General features: G+C 43.5%; 1 protein-coding gene across 1 annotated transcript in view; it reads left to right on the forward strand.

The window, feature by feature from the left end:
- LOC123039326 (uncharacterized) overlaps window positions 1–23,033 on the forward strand; it is a 200,366-nt gene that overhangs the window by 172,873 nt on the left and 4,460 nt on the right. The window contains exons 4-15 of the mRNA XM_044462536.1: window positions 4,878–5,203; window positions 6,167–6,367; window positions 6,566–6,877; window positions 7,010–7,128; window positions 7,285–8,322; window positions 8,656–8,797; window positions 8,891–9,050; window positions 9,146–9,309; window positions 15,930–16,009; window positions 16,742–16,841; window positions 17,022–17,083; window positions 17,493–17,649. Coding sequence (XP_044318471.1) covers window positions 4,878–5,203; window positions 6,167–6,367; window positions 6,566–6,877; window positions 7,010–7,128; window positions 7,285–8,322; window positions 8,656–8,797; window positions 8,891–9,050; window positions 9,146–9,309; window positions 15,930–16,009; window positions 16,742–16,841; window positions 17,022–17,083; window positions 17,493–17,649 — 2,861 coding nt within the window. The remainder of the gene's footprint in view (window positions 1–4,877; window positions 5,204–6,166; window positions 6,368–6,565; window positions 6,878–7,009; window positions 7,129–7,284; window positions 8,323–8,655; window positions 8,798–8,890; window positions 9,051–9,145; window positions 9,310–15,929; window positions 16,010–16,741; window positions 16,842–17,021; window positions 17,084–17,492; window positions 17,650–23,033) is intronic.

Raw genomic sequence — 23,033 nt, forward strand, 5'->3', positions numbered from 1 at the left:
GTAACTTTTCGGTCTCACCGAAAGAGCGAATCGGTCCCACCGAGTTTACCTGACCAACTCTCTGGTTAGCTAATTACCAAATTCGGTCTCACCGAGTTTGTGTAATCGGTCTTACCGAGATTACGTTATGCCCTAACCCTAACCATATCGGTCTTACCGAGTTGCATGTCAGTCCCACCGAAAACCCTAACGGTCACTAGGTTTACTAAATCGGTCCGACCGAGTCTGTTGAATTGGTCCCACCAAGTTTGGTAAATTGTGTGTAACGGTTAGACTTTGTGTGGAGGCTATATATACCCCTCCACCTCCTCTTCATTCGTGGAGAGAGCCATCAGAACAAACCTACACTTCCAACTTACCAGTTCTAAGAGAGAACCACCTACTCATGTGTTGAGGCCAAGATATTCCATTCCTACCATATGAATCTTGATCTCTAGCCTTCCCCAAGTTGCTTTCCACTCAAATCTTCTTTCCACCAGATCCAAATCCTATGAGAGAGAGTTGAGTGTTGGGGAGACTATCATTTGAAGCACAAGAGCAAGGAGTTCATCATCAACGCACCATTTGTTACTTCTTGGAGAGTGGTGTCTCCTAGATTGGCTAGGTGTCACTTGGGAGCCTCCGAAAAGGTTGTGGAGTTGAACCAAGGAGTTTGTAAGGGCAAGGAGATCGCCTACTTCGTGAAGATCTACCGCTAGTGAGGCAAGTCCTTCGTGGGCGACGGCCATGGTGGGATAGACAAGGTTGCTTCTTCGTGGACCCTTCGTGGGTGGAGCCCTCCATGGACTCGCGCAACCGTTACCCTTCGTGGGTTGAAGTCTCCATCAACGTGGATGTACGATAGCACCACCTATCGGAACCACGCCAAAAACATCTGTGTCTCCAATTGCGTTTGAATTCTCCAAACCCTTCCCATTACATTCTTGCAAGTTGCATGCTTTATTTTCCGCTGCCTATATACTCTTTGCATGCTTGCTTGAATTGCGTGAAGATTGCTTGACTTGTTCAAAGATAGCTAAAATCTTCCAAAGCCTAAAATTGGGAAAAGGTTAAGTTTTTAATTGGTCAAGTAGTCTAATCACCCCCCTCTAGACATACTTCAAGGTCCTACAAGCTTCTAGCCAGTTTACTTCCCATGTTTACTTAGTAGTAGTATAAAAGGAAAACCCAAAAAGATTTCTCGTTCTTCTTTTGCTTGTTGGGAGCTTTGCCATGTAAATAGTTTTTCTCGTTTTTGTTTACTTCCTTTAGAAAAACAAAAACTCCAAAAACATTTCAGTGTGTTTCTTTGAAATTCTTTTTCTTTTCTTTGGGGGTCAAGAGGAGAAGACCACGATGAAAATGACGAGTGGCTCTCATATGCACTATTGTTGATCTAACAAAGAGCCTATATTACCTTGTCTTCTCCTTTGAATAAATGTTTGCAGATTCCAGCTTAGTCCAATGCACGTGCACTATTATTATTATTATTATTATTATTATTATTATTATTATTATTATTATTATTATTATTATTATTATTATTATTATTATTATTATCCACACTGTTCGGTCGTGCAAGTGAAAGGCAATAATGACGACATATGATGAAATGAGGAAAAGCTGGTATGGACTCGACCTATCTTGTTTTTGTAAATATGATTAGTTCATCGTTCCTGATTCAGCCTATTATGAATGAAACATGTTTGAATGACAATTAGATATTATAGTTACTCATGCCATGCTTAATTAGCTAGGAGTTTATAATGGTTTACCTTGCGTGCCAACATGCTATTGAAATGGTTGTGATGTAGTATGATAGGATGGTATCCTCCTTTGAATGATTCGAGTGACTTGACTTGGCACATGTTCACGCATGTAGTTGAAACAAAATCAACATAGCCTCCACGATATTTATGTTCATCGTGATTTATATCCTACTCATGCTTGCACTTAGTGTTGGTTAATCTCAATGCATGTTTATGACCGTTGTCGCTCTCTAGTTGGTTGCTTCCCAGTCTTTTTCTAGCCTTCACCTGTACTAAGCGGGAATATTGCTTGTGCATCCACTTCCATAAACCCAAAGTTGTTCCATATGAGTCCACCATACCTACCTATATGCGGTATTTACCTGCTATTCCAAGTAAATTTGCATGTGCCAAACTCTAAACCTTCAAATGAAATTCTGTTTTGTATGCTCGAATCGCTCATGTAGCAACTAGGGATGTCTATATCTTCCATGCTAGGTGGGTTATTCTCACGATAAGTGGAATCCGCTCATCATTCACGGGAAAATGGCTGGTAATCGGGACGCCCAGTCCCATGCTCAAATCAAATCAAAATAATTTCAAACAAAACTCCCCCAGGATTGTTGTTAGTTGGACGGTACCCGTTGTTTCGGACCAGCCGTGGAGTGTGCTTGTTGGTGGTGGGGGAGTATAAACTTTACCATTATGTTTGGGAATCGCCTATAATGTATGTAGCATGGAAGATACTGAGATCTCTTGGTTGTTATGTTGACAATGAAAGCATACCGCTCAAAAAATTATTTATCTCTGTTTCGAAAACCCGAGCTCTGGCACCTCTGCAAATCCCTGCTTCCCTCTGCGAAGGGCATATCTATTTACTTTTATGTTGAGTCATCATCCTCTTATAAAAAGCACCAGTTAGAGAGCACCATTGTCATTTGTATGCGTTGTAATTAATTGATATTGAGTATGATTGTGACTGGATCTCTTTTACCATGAATTACAATGCCTAGTCAGTCCTTGATCTTCAGGGTGCTCTGCATTTATGTTTTGCGACCTCAGAAAGGGCTAGCGAGATACCATCTTGTTATATCATATCATGATTGTTTTGAGAAAGTGTCATCATCTAAGATTTATTATTATTGCTCGCTAGTTGATTATGCCATTGATATGAGTAAACGTGAGACCTAAATGGCATTATGAATATGGTTAGTTCATAATCCTTGCTGAAAACTTGAATGTTGGCTTTACATATTTGCAACAACAAGATTAAACAAAGTTTGTAAAAGTTTTTCTTTATCACTTTCAGTTTATCAACTGAATTGCTTGAGGACAAGCAATGGGTTAAGCTTGGGGGAGTTGATACGTCTCCATCGTATCTACTTTTCCAAACTCTTTTGCCTTTGTTTTGGACTCTAATTTGCATGATTTGAATGAACCCAGACTGACGCTATTTTCAGCAGAATTGCCATGGTGTTATTTTTGTGCAGAAATAAAAGTTCTCGGAATGACCTGAAACTTCATGGAGATCATTTTTGGAATAAATAAAAAATACTGGCGAAAGAATCAACTGAAGGGGACCCACACCCTGTCCACAAGGGTTGAGGGTGCGCCCACTGGTCTTGTGGGCCCCCTGGACCTCCACCGACCTCAACTCCAACTCCATATATTCACGTTCTTAGAGAAAAAAAATCAGAGAGAAGGATTCATCATATTTTATGATACAGAGTTGCCGCCGCCTCCTGTTCTTCCTCGGGAGGGTACATGTGGAGTCCGTTTTGGGCTCCGGAGGGGAAATCATCGTCGTCGTCATCATCAACCATCCTCCATCACCAATTTCATGATGCTCACCGCCGTGCGTGAGTAATCCTAGCGTAGGCTTGCTAGATGGTGATGGGTTGGATGAGATTTACCATGTAATCGAGTTAGTTTTGTTAGGTTTTGATCCCTAGTATCCACTATGTTCTAAGATTGATGTTGTTATGACTTTGCTATTCTTAATGCTTGTCACTAGGGCCCGAGTGCCATGATTTCAGATCTGAACCTATTATGTTTTCATGAATATATTTGTGTTCTTGATCCTATATTTGCAAGTTATAGTCACCCACTAGGTGTTATGATCCGGCAACCCTGGAGTGACAATAGTCGAGACACTTCCCGGTGATGACTGTAGTTTGAGGAGTTGATGTATTCACTAAGTGTTAATGCTTTGGTCCGGTACTTTATTAAAAGGAGACCTTAATATCCCTTAGTTTCCAATAAGACCCCGCTACCACGGGAGGGTAGGACAAAAGATGTCATGCAAGTTCTTTTTCGTAAGCACGTATGACTATATTCGGAATACATGCCTACATTATATTGATGAATTGGAGCTAGTTCTGTGTCACCCTAGGTTATAACTGTTGCATGATGAATGCCATCCAACACAATTATCCATCATTGATCCATTGCCTACGAGCTCGTTTCATATTGATCTTTCCTAAGTTACTTTTCTGTTGCCACTGTTACGATTGCTACAAAACTGCTACTGTTATTTTTGCCACTGTTACCGTTACTCCCATACTACTTTGCTACTAAACACCCCCCCCCCCCGTCCGGAAATACTTGTCATCAAAATGAATAAAAGGGGATGTATCTAGACATATATTAGTTCAAGATACATCCCTTTTTATTCATTTTGATGACAAGTATTTTCAGATGGAGGGAGTACTTTGCTGCAGATATTAAGTCTTTCAGGTGTGTTTGAATTGACAACTCAATTGTTAATACTTGAGAATATTCTTTGGCTTCCCTTGTGTCGAATCAATAAATTTGGGTTGAATACTCTACCCTCAAAAATTGTTGCGATCCCCTATACTTGTGGGTTATCAGCAGGCAGTCGTCAAGCCGAACGGTTGCCGAGGCAGCATGGGGAAGTGGAGACGCCCACGTCCCATCAAGCACCACACGTCGACTCAGTCCATAGGCGATTGGGGCCCGCGGCGCTTCGCCCTTGCCCTTTGGCCTCGCCTCTAAGCCAAGTCCGAGCGCGCCTTGGGCCAGGGGCTACTATTGGCATTCTGCGAACCAGGGTACCCAGACTTGCCTGCCTGTGGCCCATGGAGTGGCTCCATCAATGGCCTGGTACGACCCAGCTTCAGCATCGACAAGACAAGACCCTCGCGAGGGGCTATTTCTGTTCCTTGAATACTTTACCACCTTCAGTTAAGCTGAGGCGGTCAGTGGGACAACCTGATAGACCTTCCATGACCTCAGGTAGAGCTAGTTGTAATTCTAGCTCTGAAATCACTCTTCTGGAAGTTTATCTCCACACCGAGGAGTTGAGAAGGCATATTAAGTCCCTTGGAAATATTTGTTTTCCTAAGTTTGCAGGTCTTGCATTATGCCAGGAGGGTTTGACTACTGATTCTAACTTGGAGTTTGAGAATTTTCCGCGGGGCACTGATTTGCTTTCTTATTTGTATGTCCGCCTTCGTGTAAGCAATCATCTTATTGTTTAAATCCTACTATTCGGTTTAACTCAATTTAAGCAATCGTCTTATTGTTTAAATCCTACTATTCGGTTTAACTCAATTTAATAAACTTTTAAAGGGATCTCCTATTGTCCGCTACTTTGTATCTATATTTTATCTTGCCAATGTCTTTGGTTTGCATGCTTAATAACAAGATCTAAGCTTTCCTTATGACACTGAACATTTCAGACTTACCAATGCCTTGTTTGAAACGGCCATGGGATTTTAGGTCATATTTGCTGTAATTATCCAGAAAAGGAACTTTTTGAGAGAGAATCTGTCAAGTTTGGAAATGTTATCAAATAAAATTTCCTTTCAAGTTATTCTTTGCCGCTTTTTATTTATCTAAGTTTTTTGGTAATAATCACCCTGAAGTGTTGCCAAGTTTTCATACTCATTGTTCTAGAATAGCTGGCAGAGATACTGGTAGCAATTTCTGTCCTCCATTGAGAAGCAAATAAGCAATGCAAGATTTAGGATGGTGTGATAGCCCCTCCCATATTTACTTAACAAAATTTAATGAAACTGTGGAACTTACTGCTTCATTTTTTTGTTGATATTCTCTGTTCTATATCGACAATGCATTTACTCTCTTGTTTGTATGGTGCTATGAGCCCTGGGCTATGTTTAGTTTCATATTCTACATAGCCGAGCATCTTATTCCTCTTATGCTTTATATGTGTACGCAGTTGCTTACTTGTTCTCTGCTGGGCTGGGTTAATTTCTTTGACATTTCTTTGTAACATGGCAATCAACGCCACAGTTTTGTAGATTACCAGCTACCACAAGATCATGCTAGTTTTTCTTTATCTGATGGCATAAATTTGTGCTTCTGTACTGAAAGTTTCTGTTTGGACATATCCTTCTGTTCACGTTCTACATATGACAAAGGTTTTGAAATGTCGAATGATTTCCCTTCAATTGTAGGATGCTGATCCAGTTCACTATGCTCTTTTGAAATATCTCTTCATTCGTTCCTGTGAACCATACTGTAACTTCATTAAGTTATGGATTTACCGAGCTAGTGTTGACGACCCTTATGAAGAATTTCTCATAACACAAACCGAGAACAACCAGATTCAAGGAGGTTCGTTGGGCCCACTAGGTGTCACTGCATTGCCCTTCAAGGTAAGACATCACTTCTTGTCTTTGTGAAGCTTCAAGGAAAAATGCCTAAACGGTCATTATTGACCTAATTTATTCTCAACATCAGAAATTCAGATATATGCTCCACTCTTCACATAAACCCATGCATTTGAACCATGAAAATGTTATTCCTTTTCCAGTAGATCTAATTAAGTTTTTATCATGTATCGCTGCCAACAGGGAAGTAATCATGTATCTGTTCCATGTTTTCTGAAAGATATATGCAATCCTCTTTTACGCACTGGGCAGCAGCTTCAAGTGCTCATGAAGGTTGTAAAGTCATGCAATCTTTGTTCTACTGGAGGAGATAATTACGACGCTAGTAAAACTATCCTTCTGGAGGAAATTCTCCCATGGTTTGGTACGCCAATTGAGTGCTCAGTGAATTCATTTACTTTCTCAAAAAGCAAGGCTGAAGCAGTAATATGTCAGAGAGACGCTATGTACAAGTCAATGCTAGAGAAGCTCCATCATTTTTTCTTAAATATTGAGGTCTGGTTAGCACTCTACTTTTAGTTCCAGAATTAACTAGTCTGTTTTTCACCCTTGCCAAAGCAACAGTACTAATATACTGGGTCAACTATGCTTTTAAATCACACTTTATGACATGAAGTTATGTTTCAGATAATTCCTTTTGGTCCTCCGTCAAACTCCCTGCATAAAAGTAAAAGCCCTCTAGACACATCAGTTTCAGATGTGGAGCTATTGTATGGCGGCATCCATGCTCTACCAACTTGTGATATGTACGTCCTGGATCTACCTTTGTAGCAATATTAAATCTGCCACTTTCATTCACTTCTTCTGTATTTTATTGTGCATACTCTTTTTTTACTCATGCGAGCAGTGTACATCATAAGTCTTCACCACAACAGATTAGTCTGATCTGTCCTTTCTCACAGTATGTCTGCAGATGAAAAAGACAATGATGCTTATTCAACATCGCAAGAATCTTCAGATAAACTAGATCCTCTGGAATCTTCAGAATGCTCTTCTTCTTATAGTTCTATGGATGAAATTGAGGTTGAGAGTGGCATCACTTGTGGTAATTTATCTAGTTCCAGGTTTTCATTGTACTATGCAAGCACAGGTGAAGCAAAATGCTCCTCAGAAACCCAAAATGTGCTTTCATATCAAACTAGTTCTCGTCACAACGGGACAAACTCTTCAAGCCCTAATGATGAGCACCATAGAAATGTTGATTTGGGTTGCAGCAACATTCCCGTGCACTCGCAGAATGTGGAACATAATGTGATGCCTGATGCTCTAGAACTGGATTACCAGTATAGTAAATTTTGGCCATTTGGCAAATTTCCGAAGAACACATTTAGTAGTTCCCCTGGAAAAATGTGTTTAGTTGATGAGTTTCTGTATACTGACAATGAAAGTGCAGTGGAGCAAGTATCACATGATGATGTAGTTTGTCCATCACACACAGATAAGTCTTGCAAGATAAATCATTCATGGAATTCTAGCATTTCTTACAATCTCAGCACCAATCCCATTCTGAAGAATGCGGCTGGTCATCATATGGAGAGTGACTTGCGAGGAAAATGGAAAAATCAAGCACTTGAAAGCTTTGCTTTCGAGTCAGTCACAAATCCATGTGAAGTATACTGTGAAAGAAGCACGTCCCTTGTGGAGTCTGAAGCCGGAGCTACAAAGGTTGTACATTCCACTGCTCAGATTTCTAAACAGCCTGATTGTTCCAGCGAGCTTCTTCAAGCTAAGACAGGGAGTCAGGGATACCTTGCTTCATCAGGAGAAACGGAAGCAAGTGATAATCTTCCAAAAAATGTCTGCGGGGGAGCATTATGGGATAAATTGTTAGAATATACTGCTAAATCAACAGAAAAGATAGCTGGAGATAGTAGTTCGGCATCTGATATGCCACTTGATATAGCTATTGACAAGTGCATTATACAAGAAGTTCTGCTTCAGTATCCTTAATTGTATATGCTTGTACAGTGCAGTTCATAATGTCAGATTGATCATAATGCCTCTTGTTCATTCTACTATTACTATCAGCATAACATCATAGACTATTTCACGAACGCTAATTTGTGATGTACTGTCTTTTAAATGCCTTTTTTTTGTCAAACTTAGTCCATCTGTCATGTGTTAGGTTCATCAACTGCTTTTACAAGTAAATAACCATCTTGTTGGGGGAAAAAATAAATCTGATCCAGGCTATGATTCTAAAGCTTATAAACCACTAAAGTTGTTGGCCAGTATTTTTCTTTCTACCTGTTATTCCTTAACTGTAATAAAAGATATAAATATGTTAGCAGCTTCACAATGAAGTTGCTTGAGGAGGGTTTTGATCTTTGTGGACATCTACTAGCACTACGACGGTACCATTTCATGGAACTAGCTGACTGGGCAGAATCTTTTGTTGTTTCCATTTATCATAAGGTAATTTTATCCAACTGTTTTTGTTTTAGCCTGTACGCCATGCACTCATGTTTATATGCACAAATCTGTTAAGTCTGACTCCCCCCCATGCAGAAATGGTTCTCTGTTAAGTCTGAGCAGAAAAGAGCAGAGATCCAAGGGCTTCTTGACTTGGCCTTGCAGAGGTCTTCATGTGATACCGATCCTTATAAGGAAAAACTGTTTATATACATGAAAGAACAGCCAGTCATTTCTGTGGCAGCCTCTGAACATGGTAATAATTTGATCTTGTCCTTGACTATAGTTTTTGGGCTTCAGAACTGAAGGTTTGTTTCTCAAATTATTGACGGCCCAACTTTTGGCGGCCAGGTTTTCACATGCTGGATGACTTCTTGCTGGGTTATAAAGTTGATTGGCCAGTGAATATTGTCATTACAGAGGAGGCACTTAGGAGATATGCTGAAATATTCTGTTACCTTGTTCAAGTCAGGTTTGCAGTCTTTTCACTGACTGAAGTATGGCGGTTTCTAAAGGTGATTCCTTTATCGATGTCTTAATTCATTGAAATGTACATGCCATGTAAACTTCTGTTATTATCTGTATGTATGGCAAAACCCGCAAGGCTGCAGCTGGAGGCAATTAGGCAAGAGAAAATAAATAAATAAGCACTACACAGAAATTTTAGGGGTCGTCATTGTTAGTTCGCATCAGTCGGGGGACAGAGAGTTCTCAGACCCAATCCAGACGTAGGATCTATTTGAAACTGAACAAGTTTGTGGAGTGCCCTTTGTTCACATACTCCCTCCGTCCCGAAAAACATGTCGCGAGGGCGATTTTGCAAAAAAACCTCTAATTTCTCCCGACCAAACCCGCGCTCCCTCGTCGTCCTCCTCCGACAGAAGCCGCATCTGCGCTGCTCCCCGCCGCCGCAGCTGCGCTGCTCCCGGCCGCTGCAGCTGCCCTGCTCCCCGCGAACGCAGCTCCCTGCTCCCCCGCTCCGTCGCCGCAGCTGCCTCCTGCTCCGCCGCCGCACCTGCCCCTCGCCTGCCTCCCCAAGCTCCCCCTTCCTCATAAAAATCTTCGATTTCCCCGGCTACCGCCGCGCTCTGCTCCGGCTGCGTAGGAACCGGCGTTAGTGAGCCCGGAGGCGTTGGATCCTGACCATCACCAACAATCTAAAGGTCGATGAGGCCGACGAGCCCCATGGCGACAGGAGATGCAACAAGGTAAACGCCGATGAGCCTAACGACGACAGCAACCTAAAGCTTGTGGATTTGCGAGTGTTGAAGACGGCGACGACAACTCCACTAGGAATACGACCGCGGCGGCTTCTTCTTCGTTGTTTCTCTGGTGGAAGACCCGCGCCTGCGACACCGCGGCAGCAGCGGCGGCTGTCCAGTGGGTCGTCCCTGCTCACTTGGCAGCAGCGGCGGCGGCTACAAATCTTCTCCAGCCTGGGTCATCTCCGTCACCAACGCCTACAGCCTGGGTATGAACCTCTCTTCTCTACTCATCTACTGAATGTACTGAACGTGCGTAGTCTCTGAACTGAATTTTACTGAATGTGTGTATTCTCTGTCTACTGAATTTTAGTGAATGTACTCCTGTAAACTGAATGTACTCTTGTAAAGTGTGCTGTCAACTTGTGAATTTTAGTGGATGTGATTAAAAGTTACTCCACGATGATCCTCCTTGCATGTTGAGCAAGTTACTGGCTTGAGAAACATGGTGGAGGCCATCATTGTTTACTGAGGAGTTGTTACTGGCTTCCACCGAGCAAGTCTCTGGACAACACCGAGCAAGTTACTGGCTTTAGAAACATGCTGAGCAAGTTACTTGCTTCAGAAACAATGATCCTCTTTTTGAAGTGGAGGCCATCGTTGTTTACCATGTTCTGGGTGTTGGTGGCCTCGCTTCTTCTTACGGCATTTATTTTTTGCCAATTAACTGAGAAAAGGTTTTGATTGCAACGGTATCCATAGTCCATCACTTCTCATGTTGGGCTCCTCTCATTCTTTCCCCCAATTCAGTATTGTTGTGTAGAAATTGATTCAAATTCTTTACATAGCCATTGATCAAGATCCACCAGTAAAATAAGATCCCCCCTTCTATTTGTGTTGCAAATATAACATGTGCGATATTTTTAAATCTGTCCATTTTCTGGTTGTAAACATTAGCTTACAAGAGCCTCTAGATTACTAGTAGTAGTCCTACTATTAGTAGGAGTACACAGTTCTGCTAGTTGAAAAGAGCCTCTAGATTATCAACACTTTTGCACTAGTTCTGTTAGTTTAGAGTTTGGGGTATTTTGCACAGTTACAATCTTGCATGCATATGAACAGTAGTACTCCATCATTTTTGGAGTATTATGAACAATTCAACAATTGGGGTCTAATCTAGAGCCACATGAGAGCTGGCTGGGTTAGTTATTTTTCTGACCAATCAACCATGCATGGAAATCTGCTAGATAACCCCCAGTCCACAGCAAAGGAGGAATAAAGTGAAACATGAGGCTGATCAACTAGATAACCCCAAGTGCCATTTAACAGTAAACTAAAGTTCAGTCAGAGTATGCAATAAACTTGCTGGAGTACAAATTTATGCATTACTCCATATTTTCCGAAGTACTGTCATTTTACTCAAAATTTACTCAAATAACTAAAATTAATCCAAAACAAAAAAGGACTGCTATTGGACTAATTTGTTCTCGGTTGCTTTTCATACTACAGTTTTTATAACATAACAACAGTGCTTTTTATTAACAGTAAGTTCATCATGTCAACTGACAGCAAGTTCATCATCTCAAGACTTGCTCAAATTAACTCAACTGGTTCTACAAATTTGCTATCCTATCTACAGTACCTAGCTATTGTCAGAACATAACACTATATATCTATAGCTTCATTTTAGAAATTTAATTAGTGCATTTCTAAAATGGCCAACATTATGGCACAAATAATTAAGTAAGTTAGCACAAATTGCAAAGTAAGTTAGCACAAATATTCAGTTTTAATCCAAATTATTCAAATTAATCCAAATATTTTAAATTAATTCAAATAACTAAAATTAATCCAAATCAATTCAAATTCCAAATAACCCAAATTCCAATAAATTCCAACAAGGAGTTTATATACAAGGATTAGACAAGGCATACACAAGGGCATGACATAAGGTCCTCTTTGTCCCCTCTTGACACAAGATTACACATGACATAAGGGCATCTTTGTCCCCTCTTGACACAAGATTACACAAGACATACACAAGGAGCACCTGACTACATGACATAAGGGCCTCTTTGCCCCCTCTTGACTACATTCTTTTCCTTTCTCTGGCCACTTCTTCCCTTCCCTTCCCTTTACTTTTCTTTCTTCTCCCTTCTTTAGTCAATTCTTTCCTATCATTTTCTTTTCCTATTGCAATTTCCATTTCTTCTATAATGGCCCTAGTATCAACAACTACCCGACTGTCGCAATATACACTGATGATTTCCCCGCCAGCATTCTGAATGCGATCCTTGTGCAAGTGGGGCAACTTATATTGATTTCCTCCTTTGTCTTTCATAACTTCAAACATAACTGCTTCTAATGTGATAAAGCTTCTGTGCAACTTGTCGGGATCGTAGTTCTCGAATTCCTCTTCCACACCCTGTACCAGTTCCTGGATGTTTGTGGGTGACCTGCAGTCGGTTAGAGACTGGAGAAAGGTATGGAAGCAGAGGTCCAAACAATTTAACTCAGGGCTATTTGGGGGCTGTTGTAGCAATCGGATGTCAAGATCAGTTTGTTCCACAGCTTCTCGAAAAGCTACATCATTGGGAAGGACATGGGGCTTTGCATTATCCTGTTGGATGAATATTGTTGCTCCCTCGTCATCGTCAGGCCACTTATCCTGAATTGCCGGGATAACCTTATTGATTAGATAATCTCTGCACACAGGCCTAGTTACCTTCACTGATGTCAACACTTTTGTTCCCTTTGTTCTGTTATGACTTGTCCGCTTCGCCTCAGTCTCTTCAACGAATGCCCAAATGCCAATCTTCCCGTCGAATGTTAGCTCCCCCTCATTGTTATATCGAGGCCTGGCAACAGCTGTTAGGAACATCACCTTCCCAATGCTGTGAGTGTTTGACACGGTGCGCTTCGGCTCAGGTTCTCCTGGAAGTACATAGTAACTATTCTTCACTCTCGTCATGTCAAACCACTTCTCATCGATGTGAACCATATTCGTCATTGGTTTAAACATAGCCCGAGAAGTTGAGATTGAATTGTCATCGATCATGGACATACAAAATTTCAATCTCGCAAGCTTGTTCTCTAGCTTGAGGTGAGGTTTCACGGTGCTTGTGATGCGGTTGAGCTCATTCAGCTGGAACCTCTTATGTAGGGTCGATCGGGCCACACCTAGAGACCGTGCCAGAGATCGAATTGTCCTTCTTTTATTTAGTGGGATTGTTGAGGTCCTCTCTAGATCCAGCTCCTTTCTCTTTCGGCCAGACCTTCCTGGCTTCTTGCTTGAGACATCTACTTCTTTGCCATCGGCAATTTGCTTTTTGGCTTCTTCCCAGATTCTTTCAACAGATCGTACACTTATGTCCAACAGGTTTGAGACTAGCAGCTTGTCGTCTGGTTGAACAGACCCATCTCTGAGCTCGATTACCAGCAAGGCAAAGTAAACACCGTGCCTCTCCTTATCTGACAATTCTCTTCTTTTCTCTTGAAGTATCCAATTCATAACTTCATCCTCTTCCTCTTGAGCTTCATTCTCTTGAGCTTCATCTTCTTGAGGCATCCAATTCATAGCTTCATCGTCTTCCTCTTGAGGCATCAAGTTCAAATCCATATCTCCATTCTCTGCCACTTGAGGTTCCTCCTCTCCAGGGACCCAATTCAAATTAATGCCTTCATCGTCTTCCTCTTGAGGCATCAAGTTCAAATCCATATCTCCATTTTCTGCCACTTGAGGTTCCTCCTCTCCAGGGACCCAATTCAAATTAATGTCTTCATCGTCTTCCTCTTGAGGCATCAAGTTCAAATCCATATTTATGTGTTCCTGCCATCAATGACAAAAGATAAGTACACCATGGTACCATAACAAGAATACACACACACAAAGTGGTAGGAGGAGTACTAATGTCAACACTTCTGCTAGATATGGTCATGAGTAGATAGCTACAGTTTTAACACTGCATTTTAACTGAATTTTCAATAATGACAAGATGCCTTTTAACTCAATCAACAACATTTTAACTGAATTAAAAGAATTATTGGACTTTAAATGACAGGACTGACAGAGTTCCTAGGACCTCTATATATGAGCATGGGAGCTTAGATAAGAAATTGATTGAGTGCAAAACAGAGTGTTGTAAATCACTCCTGATTTGATGTGATGTGATGTAGCATAGCATAGCAGTAGAGTAGAGTAGAGAAGCATCTAAGGCAATAGTCCTGCTAATTGCTGTCAAGATAGCATGACTAGTTGCTCTTGGTGCATTTACTGATATCTTCTGAACATTTGGTACCCCTGAACATATGAGCATTATGCATTTTTAGTACCCCTGAAAATATGTAGTGTCAAAGTATGTAGTGCTATTTTGATCAAGTTACAGAACAAATAATTCTGTTCTCATTATGAACTGAAACTTGTGCATTCTGTCTATTTCTTCAGAAATTAATTCACTCCCTTTCTCTGTGTGATGAAAATTTGATCAAAGACTGTTAACTGAAACTGTTGACAGTTAACTGTAATTCACTGTAATTCAAAAACTGTTGACTGTTAACTTTAAAAATTTGATCAAAAACTGTTGACTGTTAACTTTAAAAGTTCACTGTAATTCAAATGAAACTGTTGACTGTTAACTGAATCAGTGTTAACTGAATTGCTGCTGCCATACTCCTCTGTTTAGTGTTACTAAATCAGTGTTAACACTAAATAAGTGACACTATTTAGTGAATTACGCCCATTGTTCATTTAGTGATTCAGTACTAATGACAGATAAATGAGGAAGAAGCAAGCATGTTCTGCTCTTCTACTGTTGGAGTAACTAGTAGACCAACAAAACTGAAACTAAGTTGTGGTCCATGTACATTTTCAGTCAGATTTGTATCCACTGGGCACCATAAGCAGAAGTATTTTTCTGCTCCATCACACACAGTTTTACATCACCATCATAAGCAGAATTATTTTTCTCCAATTGAAGTTTTACATCACCATCACACATTTTTACTGTACCTTCTTCAGGGTGCAGAGTAGAGCAACAGCAGCACGGGCAGGGTCAAGGAGCAGCAGCACAGGCAGCTCAGTGGAGCAGCAGCAGCATGGGCAGGGTCAGTGGAGCAGCAGCAGTACGGGCAGGGTCAGCGGAGCAGCAGCAGCACGGGCAGAAACCACCGGCGACAGGGGAGAAGCAGCCGCACGGGTGCGTGGGCAGGGGAGAAGGAGCAGCACGGGTGCGCGGGCGTGGGAGATCGACGAGGTCGCGCTGGAGATTGAGGATCACGTGCGCGTGCTCCTGGTCCACCGGATCGTGGAGGCAGCCTCCGGCGACGCCGGTAGGAGATCACGGCAGCGCACGCGCCGGAGCTCGAGGAGGACGCGCGGGAGCACGAGGAGGACGTGCGCGGGCTTGAGGAGGATGCGGGCGAGCTCGAGGAGGAACGCGCACGGCCTCGAGGAAGACGTAGTGGGAGATTCCGGCGACGCCCGCGGGTAATCGCAGCGGGAGGGTACCGCGGCGGCGCAGATCTGGGCTGCAGCGGTGGAGGAGGTAACTGCCGATGGCGGCGAGAGCATGTACTTGGCGACGGCGGAGGAGCTCAGCTGGGCTCGCCAGCCCCTGGCGAATCACGCAGCTGGGCGGCGCTGGCCCCTGGCGACGTGCAGGCGACGGACGGAGGAAGAAGACGGGGTGGAGGGACTTGTTTGAAACGCTTTTCAAACCACGAGGTTTTTTTTTGCAAAATTACCAGTTAACTACGCCCACGACATGTTTTTCGGGACGGAGGGAGTACAAAATTACCGTCGAGTGATTATTACTAAATTTTCTTCAAGAGAAGTTACAAGAATATTTTTCTGTCAACAAATGTGAATATCCATAATTGTGGTGACGTGGGACTTATTTGCTGCTATGTGACTATAATATGCTAATTTATTGTAGGAGTTGACACAGTTAATCAGTCGCTCTGGCCGCAGTAGACCTGATATGTTGAAAGAATTAAACTCTGTGATGAAAGTGAGGTACACACATAGAAAACCTTTCCAAAGCTTTGTGGCATTAAAATATTCCTCATAACAGTTTGGCACTTCCACTGAAGTGTTAAGAACATAATGTCTGATTTGTTTCGAGTATTTGAAGGTTTGATCTGTTGGTAAATCTTGTTATTCTAAAAATATCTCAAACTGCAATACATGTTGGCATATCCAAGTCATAATAAAAGTAACTGTTGCATTCATGTTTGGTTATTCATTCAGTAGTTTTCTAGTATTAGATAACCATAGCCAAATAGATTGTGGTTGATGATCAGGAAAGTAGTTCCTTAAACCTGCTATAAATATGACATTTGTAATTGCCACATTTGTCAAAACAAAATCGTTAATTTTATCTTTTTGTACTACTGCAATTGACCTGTTTATACCAAACAACATTCCAAAAAGTAGAATTAGTCAGATGTAATTCAAGTTACATCATGTACTGTTGAAAACATTTCTGGAGGGTTGAACCTTTTAATCTTCTGAGAAAAATATTGTCATTTTGGATGGTTAATTATTGATTTGCAATTGCACAGACCAACGTCCATATTATCTAAAATAGCATCCTCCATTTTTATGCGGAAGCATAATGAATTATCTCAATGGTCTCATGTGTAGTTGCTTCTACTATGTGAATGCCTTTTGTTCCTCTACTATTGACTTATGTGTCCTTATTTCATTGGTTTGTTTCTTGACATAACTATCCTTTCTTTTAATTAGACATCAAGTTTACCATTTTCTATCAACATTACAGCAGTACCACCATTGCAATTTGTCTGATATATCATGGCGTCGTTTTCAACATTCCCTTAAACATCAGGTATAATATATTGTTGGCATAGTAGTTATGTTACTTACATTCAAAGAGGATGAAAATATACTTTTTTAGACATCACGAGTTTATTATCTATTAACGTATTACCTCTTTTGAGATAATGATCTTACTTGGATTGAGCTTTTCTGGGTGGCTGCGCGTGTACTGATCTCAACTATTCTGTAGGTTAAAGATATGCGGGATATCGAGTATGTCCATTTGTGTTATGTTACAGACGCACTTCACATGTAAGGCCTTTACCCAAAAATGAAACTAGTTTTCATTTTACTACATGTATATAGGCAATTTATGCAGCTGTTTTTTTTTAATTGTGGTTCATGCCGTGAACTAGTGTGATTTATTGTAATGAGCATAATAAATATAATTATTAGACTACTATACTGTTTTATCCTGTCACAAACTCACATTTGGCTGTTCAATTGAATATCTAATTCTTCCAAGTAGGATAGAAAGCAAGGGAATCTGGTACTTCTGACATTATCTCTTAGCTGCCAAGAGAACTTCGTTTATCCCATTTACTTGGTGTCTATACTTCCTGAGTATCATCTCTTTCGCTAATTCTGTACTGACTATAATATTGGATTTTTTCTTGTGTTATATTACGTTTGCTTCTAACTGCATGGTGTTTTTTTCCAGATGTTTCTTATCCAATGAGACAAAACCAGTTGCCACCATAATCAAAAGCATGCTTCAACAAGCTTTGGAGTTCCGGTCATGTTTTAAGAGTCTTAATGACCTTTCGGAATCAACAGTTAATCAGCTTAATCTGCATTCTCTTATAAACTTCTCTCAGGTATTCTCTAGATTTCACATGGACAAAGTTGTTTGGAAGTACTACATTGTGTCTTCTGGGTTTATTCTTTCAACTCCAGCATGCACATAAAAGATCTTTACTGATCTGATAACCATCATTGATTATTCTCCCTAAGAACGATGTATGTATCATCGTTCTGGGAACAAATAATCTATGGTTGAGTAGGTCTGTCTTTAGCTCCCTGTCGACTATCCGGAAAATCCTGATATAATCCATTGAGTTTGATTCTAATTGTAAACGCCAGAACCCCTCTCAAAGTTATGGCAGTATACTGGGTGCTTCCCCTTTTCCTTTTTCCTTTTCCTTTTTGGAGCTTAAACTGTTATTGTGCCCGAACCAAACACCATAGATGAAGATTGGTCACACTAAAGGGATATTCTGTCACATTGTGAACAGTTGGTAATTGATGGAGCAGAAACCCGTCAGTACCCTTGGTAGGGTGGCGAACGTGGACGGAAGTACCAGATCAGAGGTCGCACGAAGAGTTTACCTAGGTTTGCGCCTCCGGATGTTTGTATTCATGGTGGGATACCTCGTGCGAGGGTTACAATGAGGGATGAAGTATGAGTCTACCGAGAGTATGGTTCTATGGATGTAGATGGGCCTTGCTACCCCCAGCCCCCACCTTATATAGATGACAGGGGATAGGGTTTTACAGGAGATCGATCTGATCTAAGCCACCACCACCTGCAAAGGTAGTCTTTTGCCGCCTCTCCGGGCTCCCAGGGTCCCTCCTGTGGTTAGGTCTTCGCCTATCTTCATGGGCCTTGAGACGGGCTTGTTGTCGGGCTCCCCACCAGAGAGGTTGAACGTGGTGGCACCTTTGTTGCGGCGGATGACCCGAGCTCTTGTCCATGTGTTGGGGTTGATGTGGAACCCGGACACAGTGGAGTGGACGTTCGCCTACGGCCTCTGAGTGAGCTCGTGAACGGAGCGCCTGATTGTGCTGCAGGAGTTTGCTGCTTTCGAAGGAGCTCGGTTCATTCTTGCTCAACTAAAGGTGGATCGCCCCGATGTTTCCACGGAGGTCGTCGCCACTTCGATTCCTGAGGATTGTCAGTTATTCGACTTCTTTGAGGAAGGGAGGGAGGCCTCCAGGATGGTGGCGGCGGACTGCGACCTGGATGTAGGCTTGGAGTAGCCTGAAAAAGATGTGGTGGCCGTTGCGGCCTGGGTGATGCCCATCATAGACAAACTTATTCGTGTGATGCATACCTGAATCAGTTTCTTGTCATTTAACAGTTTTATTTGGAGATCAAGTGTGTTATACTGCCTGAGGCCTCTTTGTTTTTGATCGGGGCATGACGCGACCAGAGGTTATTCAGCCTCCGTCTTCCCTCGGCTATGCCCTTTTTATAAGGATTACCAAATCGTTTTTCTTATGTCGATGCAGCCCCGTGTTGGTGGCACTAGGAGGTCGGCAAGGGCGAATCAGCGCTTGGGTCCGGACTAATAGAAGGAATGCATGATCTCTGTGGACCGCGGGGAGGTCAGCTCATCAACCCATTTTCCCTTTGCTCGGACCAAAGGGGTAATGAGGCGGAGCTTCAGACCTTGCATGATTAACCAATTGGTGCACTCCACCTGCTTGTTGGACTTGTTGGACTGTGGATGTGAAACCGAGTAATCGATTTGGATCCTTCGATTGCGACAGAATTCTTTGAATGTGTCTACTGTGAAATTGGAGCCATTATCGGTGATGTCGTGGGGGACTCCAAATCTGTGGATTATGCCAAAGGTGAATTTTATTGCTGTGTCAGCCTTCGCTCTGGTGACGGGCTTGGCTTCTATCCACTTTGTGAATTTGTCGATGGTGACTACAACTTGAAACCGCCTGGGGTTGTGGTGAGGGGCCCGACCATATCAAGCCCCCAACGATGGAAGATGCCTGTGACACTGCACTTGTACAACTCTCCTTGGATGACCGTGTATGCCTTGGACCTGCAAACGATGCACCAGACTTCTTTTTTGTCTTCGGGTAGGTCCCGTTTATCAAGTATGCGAGGAGCGATCGAGTCCAGGTCTTTGGTCCATCGGAGGCCGGAGTCTCTTTTGCGATTTCTCATAGTCACACAAATGGCTTGTGTAGGACCTCTAGGAATGCCTCAGCTGGGACTGGTTTTCGGGTTGCCCCCATGCGTGCCAAGTTGTCAGCTGCCACGTTGTCAGTAAGCTTGGCGTGGTGTAGTTCGGCGCCATCAAATTTTCCTTCCAGTACACAGACGACAACACAATATGCGACTGTCTTTGGGCCTTTGGTGTCAAATGTCTTCATCACCGTTGAGCGATGAGGTTGGAGTCACCGTGGCAGATGAGGCGACAGATGCCCATGGAGGCCGAAATGCGAAGCTCGTGGAGGAGGGCTTCGTATTCTGCCCCGTTGTTGGAGTTGGTGAAATGTAGCTGTAGGTCGTAGTTCATCCTGTCACTGCACACGATGCCGGCCCCAATCCTTGGATGGTCATAGAACCATGTTCGATTGCGGGGCATGACTCACAACCGTGATGGGATTTGCCTGGAAGTAGTGACGTAGCTTGCGGCCACCATGAACACGCCATACGTGATCATCTGATAATGTGGGTAGCGGGTCTTGCATGGTGTCAACACTTCACTAACGTAGTATACGGGATGCAGAACCCGCCGTCTCTACTGCTATAACTACACTGACTACCTGTGTGGTGGCTGCTATATGTAGCGGATCGAACTGCAACGGCCAACGCAACCAAAAGTCCGAACTGATGGAAAGGGCTAGTGCAATCCACATATACTGCAACACCCCCTCTCACGTGTGACGGGGATGACAACTCAACACGTGCAACCGGAAGAGAGTGACGGCGCGCGAAACTCAAGTATGACTCAAGAGGCCACTACGTGGACATAAAGGGGGGCTACCAGCAATTTTTAATAAATTGCGAAAGTCAGTTTAAACTCAAGACCTTAGCACCGATACCATGTTAAGCTTCATGTACTAGCCAACACAACCAAAAGTCCGAACTGATGGAAAGGTCTAGTGCAATCCACATATACTGTAACAGCTGATATATAGCGGATCGGACTGCAACGGGGAGGCTAGCTGCTGGTTGGATTGTAGGAGACGCTTGAGGTCGACGAATGCGGCCTTTGGTTTGTCGCTCCAGTAGAACTTGTCATTCTTTCGTAGGAGTCGGTAAAGCGGAAGTGCTTTCTCCCTGAGCTGAGAGATGAACCGACTGAAGGCTGCAACGCACCTGGTGAGCTTCTGGACTTCCCAGATCTTTTCTAGGGGCTTCAAGTTGATGATGGCTTGTATCTTCTCCAGTTTGGCCTCGATTCCTCGTTGAGAGACATGAAGCCGAGTTGTCCTGAGGGTACCCTGAAAACGCATTTTTCAGGGTGCTTTATGCTGAAGTGATGCAGATTGGTGAATGTCTGCTTGAGGTTGGAGAGAAGGCCGGAGCCATGTCTTGACTTGATGACTACATCGTCGACGTATGCCTCGACGTTGACGCTGATCTGGTCGTGAGGACACTTTCACATGGTTCGTTGATATGTTGCACCGGCGTTCTTGAGCCTGAAGGGCATGGTGATATAGGAGAAGGGCCCGAAAGGTGCAATGAAGGAGGTCTTCTCTTGGTTGGACTCCTTCATGCGTATTTGGCGGTAGCCAGAGTAGGCGTCCAGGAAGCACAAAACTTTGCAGCCCGCGGTTGAGTCTATGACTTGGTCGATGCGGGGTAAAGGGAATGGGTCCTTTGAGCATGATTTGTTGAGGTTGGTGTAGTCAACGCAGGCAAGCCTCTCTGGGTGCGCGACTTCTCTGATGAACTTGGCAGCTAGGAGCTGAGCGATCTCTTTGCCGATGGCTTGCTGTTTCTCTGTGGCGAAGCGACGGAGGGCTTGTTTGACTGGTCTGGCATCCTTTCGGATGTCGAAGCTGTGTTGTGCGATCTTTGTGGGAAACCTGGGCATATCTGCGGGTTTCCAAGCAAAGATGTCCCAGTTGCTCGGGAGGAATTGCAGGAGTTCGGCTTTATGTTCCTTTTGAGAGGTCTTCTCTGATAATCATCAAATTTGTTTGGTTGGGAGCGTTGTTGTAGATGTGTCGACGAACTTCTTGATGTGCTCGAGCTCCGCTAAGGCCAGCGCTTTCTCGGCGAGCTCTACGTTGACGACCTCCGTTTGGAGTGCCCTCTCGGGTCTGTCATGTATTATGATCGTGCCATTGGGACCTCAACATCTTGAGCTGAAGGTACGCATGGGTGGGCAGTGCCATAAACTTTACATAGGCCATCCTGCCGAGGGTCACGCTGTAGCCGGTTTGGAACGGTGGGACCTCAAACCGGATCATTTCTTATCTGTAATTTTTCTCTTCCCCGAAGACGACCTCTAGATCGAGCCGTCCGAGGGGGCGCACCGGCCTACCCGGTACGAAGTCGTGGAAGCCGGTGAGCGAGGGCTACAAGCTATGCTAGGAAAGACCCCCATCTTGGCCAGGGTGTCGGGGAGGATGATATTTACGTTACTGCCACCGTCCATCAGAAGTTCAGAAACCATGGGAGATCGAAGCCCTTGATGATTGGATTTACTACCAAAGCAAACTTGCCAGGGTGGGGAACGTAGGCCGGATGGTCGGTGGAGCCGGAGGCTATTGTGGTGCCTGACCACTCTAGGAGGTCCGTCGGGGTTGGTGCGGTCGTGTAGACCGCACGTCGGATGAGCTTCTGAGCGTGACGCGTTTCTGTGGCCTGGAAGATCATGTTGACATTGATTGTTTGGGCGGGCTGGTGGGTTGGTGAAGATCCAGCAGCCCCGAGACAGGTCAAGATCGATGCCGCCTTTTTCGCCAGTGGTGATGAAGGGCCATGGACGCATGTGGTATTGCCATGTTCGTCGAACACGGACTCAATGTTCCCGAAACAGTTGTAGTTGACGAAGGGGTGAGGCGTTACGTCATAAAGCAGCCCCTGATTGTGAACCTCGAGCTCGAAGGAGCCGAAGATGAAGGTCTGGCCCGACATGAAGTCTTCGGGCACGTATAATGATCCGATATAGGTTCGTTCTCCGACCAACGTAGCCCGTGCCTCGCGCGGCAACTGATGGAGCAGAAACCCCTCGGTACCCTCGGTAGGGTGGCGAACATGGTTGTAAGTACCAGATTGGAGGTCGCACGAAGAGTTTACCCAGGTTCGGGCCTCCAGGGAGTAAGACCAACTCCAACGCAAGACCCCAAATGGTCTAGCCGTCCGAAGGTGTTGGGGTCTAAACGGACAGAAATCGCGGCCCAACGCGCGGGAGCAAACGAACAAACGCCATTTTTTTGTCTGCTTTCCACCCATTCTTGGCCCAAATTTGGGCCGCGTTTGCGTCGAAATGGACAGCTCATG

Source organism: Triticum aestivum, chromosome 2B, assembly GCF_018294505.1.
Source record: "Triticum aestivum cultivar Chinese Spring chromosome 2B, IWGSC CS RefSeq v2.1, whole genome shotgun sequence".
Lineage (NCBI taxonomy): Eukaryota > Viridiplantae > Streptophyta > Magnoliopsida > Poales > Poaceae > Triticum > Triticum aestivum.